The sequence below is a fragment of the Helobdella robusta genome (genome assembly GCF_000326865.2).
Source record: "Helobdella robusta unplaced genomic scaffold HELROscaffold_19, whole genome shotgun sequence".
In the NCBI taxonomy this organism is placed as follows: domain Eukaryota; kingdom Metazoa; phylum Annelida; class Clitellata; order Rhynchobdellida; family Glossiphoniidae; genus Helobdella; species Helobdella robusta.
This window is the reverse complement of record NW_008704034.1, coordinates 2,097,047-2,103,764: the sequence shown is the minus strand read 5'-3', so window position 1 is coordinate 2,103,764 and position 6,718 is coordinate 2,097,047. Positions and strand designations below refer to the sequence as shown.

Genomic DNA, 6,718 nt, shown 5'->3' with positions numbered 1-6,718 from the left:
TCTCTCTTCATCAATCCATACTTTTAATTATTGTATCAAATACTATAAATTATCTCACATTGCCAATCTACTTTCTGTTTTTGATTGTAGATTCATTAGTAATATCTGTATATACTTATATGTTCAGATATTAACTTTGTTTTTCGAGTGTTAATCCTACTGATTATATTTATCGATTTTTGCATGCATTGAAATTTAATTTGTATATTTTCTGTTCTGTTTTAAATTGCATATATATCTCAAGTAAAGTACTTAGGGTGGCCTCTCCACAAGTTTTTTCATTTAAACTTATTTGGTTCCCTTATTGAAAATAAAATAAATAAAAAAAAATAAAAAAAAAAATACATACATACATACATACATACATACATACATACATACATACATACATACATACATACATACATACATACATACTTACATACATACATACATACATACATACATACATACATACATACATACATACATACATACATACATACATACATACATACATACATACATAAATATATACATACATACATACATACATATATACATACATAAATACATACATACAAACAAACAAACATACAAAAAGAAAATAGCGGCATGCTTGCTTTTGCAGAATACTTAAAAAACAGACATGGATGAAGCGCTGTTTGTTGATATACAACCCATTGTTTCACCATGAATGCTTGCACTCATTCACCTTTTTTCACCGCTTTTTTCAACGCATAATAATAAAATAATAATAATAACTATTATTATTATTATATCCACTATTTCTTATCTTACCAGGTGTATGCATTAATACATATTTCCATGTGTTTCTGTAGCATGGAAATTAAATTCCTAAATTTGAAAAAAAAGAGTTAGAAATTTTGCAAAAAAATAACTTACTTAATAAAAAGGGCGCTAGAAAAATGATTTATGTGCAGTAAAAAATTAAATGTGTTATTTAATTAGGTGCGAACGTAATTCTGACATTTTTGTCTTTCTCTTTCTCTCTCTCTCTCACTTTCTCTCTCCTTATCCTTTTCTGTCTGTCCATCTTTCTTTCACTCGTTTTCTTCTTTATTTTATCTCAAATTTTTTTGTATGTCTCTCATTTTTTATCTGAAACTTTTCGCTTTTTAAGAAAAATGTTTTGGTGTTAATTTTTAACATTCGACGAATGGAAAGAAGTAGACAGAGGAAAAGAGAATGATGAAAAGATAGAATAAAAGAGAACAATTACAAAACAATTAAATAAGAAAAAGTGTTAGATAACAAGAGAGAGCCGGCAAAAAGATAAAAAATTAATGTAGTAAAAAGATGAAAGAAATCGAAATCAAAGCAAAAAAGAAAAAAGATAAATATTCTGTCTATTTATCTCTTTAATCTTCTATCTATCAATCATTTAATCAATTCATCAATTCACCCATTCATCCATCCATTCTTCCATTCATTCATCCATCCATCCATCCGTCAACCCATCCATCCATCCAAGGAAGGAATGAAAATAATTCAGTGGAAATAATTGAAACGGCAATTCGATCCAACTAGTTTTCTGGCAGCTAGAAGTTAATTAATAAGAGCAGTATCAGTAGCGTATGAAGGTGAACAACTTCTCTTATGTTTACATATATGTTTGTGTTTGTTTGTTTGTATGTTTATTTGTTTGTATGTTTGTTTGTTTGTATATGTATGTATGTATATATGTATAAATGTATGTATCTATATGTATATATGGATGTGTATGTGTGCATATGAATGTATGCAATCTATGTATGACAAGATGTCTGTATTCATTGATGGATGGGTGGTTATGTAGATGAATGGATGGATGGATAGATAGACGAATGAGTGGGTAGATGGATAAATAGATAGATATATGGATGAATGGATGGATAGTTAGGTGGACAGATGGATGGATAGATAGATGGATGGGTGTGTATCAGCATGTTCACAAAAGTTTTTGATGGCTAATTTAGGATTATTCACAAGTCGATTTCGACACGTAAGCCGCTTCAGAAGAAGCGGCTTACGTGTCGAAATAATTATTATTATTTTTGTTATTTATTACAACCTGTGCCAACGGCAAGCCAGGAGAAAATATTTGAGAATGATACATACCCGATTACGAAGATAAATTTTTTTACGTCATCGTCACGTCTTCGGAATCGTCATCATCATCATCATCTTTTTCATCATCATCATCTTCTTCATCATCACCATCGTCATCATTATCAACGACAGTATCATCGTTATCAGCAGTGCCTGCCTTCTTGGTACTTGGTAATCGAAAACTCATCATCATCGTCTTCGTCATCATCGTCGTCATCATCGTCTTCATCATAATTGCGCATCGCCACTATCACCATCATAATCACCACTATTATCATTGTTATCATCGCCATGTTTTCAAATATTTGAAAGACAATTGATTCCATCTTTAATTGAAATTGTTGTTACAATCGCAAGAAAAATCTCATAACTTGTTTTGACTTTGGCAAGACTTAATTAAATTGAAACAAAAATAATGAAAAATCGTTTATTATATTCAATAATCGTAAATAATATTTTTTTATACCAACATATCGTGATAAACTTAGTAGAGTTAATAACACGAGAATTAGAAAATATAACCCTCAAGAGGAAATATAAATATTAATAAAAATTTGTATAATAATAAATAATATATATATATATATATATATATATATATATATATAGTATTAACAATAAAAATAATATCCACAACAATAATAATGATCATATTATTTAAATTATTAATATCTTTATCGTTATTAACAACTTTACTAATTATATTAACATTTAATTCTCCAACTTAACGTACGTTTTTACTGCCTTCAGCAAACCTTGACGTTCACAATCTCCTTGATCAATTTTGTTCCGGATCCGATTAGTTTTGGAATAGGGATGTCCTGCCGATAAGATTGGGTACGAGATGGTTGAGGCTCTCTAAGGATTGTGATATATTTTTTTGGGACCAAGCCCCTTTTGAGCCCAAGAGTGGCCTCGAACCAATCTTCATTGACTTGATTTAGTAGAGTTAGGTAATTGCTCTGTTGTGATGTGATGGCGTTGATTGTACAGTTGATGATGGTTGTGATGATGGTGATAATGATGATGATTGAGATAATGATAATGACAATGACATTTTTTGACTATTTTTAGTGCAAAAAACGTATGGAAGAAGAAATCGAGGAGGAAATAGCACAATTCGAAATATCAAATTTCACCGTCTATAACGTAACAAATAATAGTTCTAATATAACAAATAATATTCCTATAAATACCAATAAAAATGAAAATGTATATAAATAGATAGATAGACAGATAAATAATGTAAATAAAATGGGAAGTGAAAAAAAGAAAGAGAAAGACAGAGGAAGAGAGAGAGAGAGAGAGAGAGAGAGAGAGAGAGAGAGAGAGAAAGCGAGAGAGAGAATTAATGAAGAAAAACCGTCTTGAAGGACAACTCGGACGAGGATTGGGCAACGTAGTCATTGAGAGCTTTTCCAAGACCTCCAGTTGCATCCAAGGTTTGTCCTACCTGTCGAAGTTTATGTGGTGAATGACTGATTAGTTAATAATTTATTTACTGTTTAATTAATTTATATTATAGTTTTTTGTCCTCTGTTTTACTCTTCTTCTCTTTAATTAACTCATTTTCTTCCTTCTTTTGCTTTCTCTCTCTTCGTCAAAGTCGTTAAACAAGCACAATTAGGTTGAATAATTTTTATTTATAATTTGGGATTAGTAACATCGACATCACCTCAACGGGTTTTATGTTGCTGGTGTAACTTTTTTCATCGTAACATTCCCTGGTTTAAAAATTTAATTTGTCCATCAAAAGATTTTTTGAAAATCACCGATAAGTTATTTAAATTTTTAACGTTATACATGTATCAAATAATTTTACATAGTTCTGTTGAAAATCTGGAAAATCAAAAACAGTTTCTACCCCAGAATTAAATGAAAAATTGGCCAGACGCTAAAGATCTAGGTTCAAACGCAGACTGGATCAGATCATTCAAATTATGGGTTTTAGATCATACTTAAAACCATATACAAAAAATATTGAAATTGGCGCTATATAAATAAACCTTACGTCATTATGGATAATAACTAAATAATTATATTAACAATAATAATATTTATTATTATTTAATTGAATAATTTTCATAATAATCGGACTGAAATATTTTTTCAAACCTGAAATCATCCAGCTGACAATTGCACTGACCCACAACGCACTTGTATGCTTTATCAGTACAGTGCATCCCATTCCCAGGCAGGCTAACACCAACATTTTCCACGTGCAACTTTTTAAACTCACTCTCGAGAGAACCAAATTTGAAATCAACCGAGTTATCAAAGGCGTCAAGATGCATCTTATCAGGTTTGTTGACAAAGATTTCAACTCTCTCAACACTACCACTACCTCTACCACAAACAACAACATCATCAACGTCATTTTTTCCACCACCAATTGCTTTTTGGGTAGAGTTATTTTTATTGAATTTAATTTCTGAATTGATTTTAGCGCCAGCACATAAGTAGTTGTTTGTTGGATGGCTCTCTACCGGGGCGTTACCCTTGGCAGACCTGTTAAAGTTGATACCCACTGCTGACTGGGATGATGCGTGTCTCTTTTCGTAGGATTGAATCAAAGATTTAGAACACGTTGAAAAGGATGATGCCGATGATGATGAAGAGAAGGATGAAGATGATGAGATGAAAGATGAGGATGAATATGATGATGATTTGAAGTTTGATTTCCCGGTGATGTAGGGAGAGGCTGGAGATGATAAGGAGCCACTGTTTGCCTGTTTCCATCAATTAATTAATTTCATCATCGTCATCAATCATCTTCACAATAATTTCGAAAGCCGTCATTTGACATTTTAAACGAAAATCAATTTTTAATTTTAATATTTCCGACTTATATTAAAAAAATCTTTAAAATGACAAGAAAAAGTTTATATCGTATTAAAAATTTTGATGGAAACATTGAATCACAAGCAGCAGCGGCAGCAGCAGTCTAATGTTAACCTTTAACTGATTATCCATCCTATAGAAATTTTTACAAAACTGCGTTTATTTATTTTTGAGAAAATAAAATAAAATCTTATTTTATCATCATCGTCATCAGCATCAGCAAAAATTATCATCATCGTCATCATTACTATAAAAAAATCATTACCACCATCATCATCACCACCATCAATATTTTTTTGTAATTATTGACAGATAAAAACATATTTTATAAATGATACTTACCTGTCAGCTCCGTACGTTAATGCTTTCAAACCCGCTCCTTTGTTTAATTAAATTATAATTAAAATGTAAAAATTTTAGTTAATCATTGAGTGAAAGAATGAATGAATGAACTAGTAAGTAAAGAAATGAATGAACGAACGAATGAGTGAACGAACGAACGAACGAATGAACGAATTGATGAATGAATGAATGACTGAAAGAGCAGATTAATGAATCAACAAAATATAGACATAAGTGAATGTTAATGAGATTGGGGAAAAAAATAGCGAAACACCGTCTAAATCTTCTCTGTAAACTTTTTGAAACATGCAACTGTACCACGGCTTAGCCTCTTTCTGTGGAAATAGCATTTTTCAAGATTAATATTTTAAGAAAATATTTATTTGATTAAAATGGAAAACTGGTTAAATCTGTAAAAATAAATTAGTTTAATAAAAAATAAAAAATTAGTTAAATACGAAAGAAAATAGTTAAATACAAAAGAGAATAGTTAAATACAAAAGAGAATAGTTAAATACAAAAGAGAATAGTTAATTACGAAAGAAATTAGTTAAATAAAACAATGTCTTGGTGAGAAAAGAAGGTCTTAGCATCTAATTTAGTACCAGCAGTACAGATGCTATCACGTCACTAACCGAGGTTTTACTTAGACTGGATTGAATGTTGTCGCTAATTTTTGATTTGCTGGTGGTGTAACTTTTTGAAGTTTTGCTGTAAAATAAATAACAATAATTATAAACAAACGAATACACAATTCATTTTTATGATACCACAATGGTTTTGATGAGGAATTGACAAAAATTGTCGATGAATATAACAAGAGGTACTAACCTAATTTCAAGTTTAGTTTGACTTTTTGCATTTCTATACATTTTAATTAGTTACCTATATAATGTTACCAATATTAGTTTGGTTAAACAAGAAATTTTCCTAAAAAATCTTCCTAATTTATCTTAAATATCGAAAACTTTGTAAGATTAAAATTTATTCCTCGGGCAAATACTTTTATACGAAAATGCAACGAATGAAACTGTTTTTAAAGGATCGTGACGTGACGAGAATTAGTGTGTGATGATCTAAGTATAAAAATTACGGAATTTGAGCGCACTTAATAGTGACACACACACACACACACACACACGCACACACACACACGCACACACGCACACATAATTTTCTATATTTCTAAGCATATGTGTGAACGCGTGTATAAGAATACTAAAATTGTTTACAAACATTCATTGGAGATGAATTTTAAAGGCAACAGCCGGTTTTGATTAGATTAATTTTAATTAGATAAAAATGAATGAATGATCAAATAAACGAATGTGAATACAGGCTTTTTCATTACACACACAGCACGCACACACACAAATACCCACACAGACACACTCACACGAGAAACTAGAATCTTGACAAACTTATTGAATTTATCAGTGAGGAC

The 6,718-nt window shown here is 30.4% G+C and overlaps 1 protein-coding gene across 1 annotated transcript; it reads right to left on the bottom strand.

Moving 5' to 3' along the window:
• Positions 1-2,837: 2,837 nt before the first annotated feature.
• HELRODRAFT_170975 (hypothetical protein) lies at positions 2,838-6,146 on the bottom strand (the record flags this gene model as incomplete). The annotated part of the gene is made up of 9 exons (XM_009016787.1): positions 2,838-3,053; positions 3,455-3,544; positions 3,767-3,815; positions 4,207-4,820; positions 5,047-5,065; positions 5,275-5,311; positions 5,549-5,609; positions 5,910-5,985; positions 6,106-6,146. The coding sequence occupies 9 exons, from the start codon at positions 6,144-6,146 to the stop codon at positions 2,838-2,840; spliced, it is 1,203 nt and encodes a 400-aa protein (XP_009015035.1).
• Between the last annotated feature and the right edge of the window lie 572 nt (positions 6,147-6,718).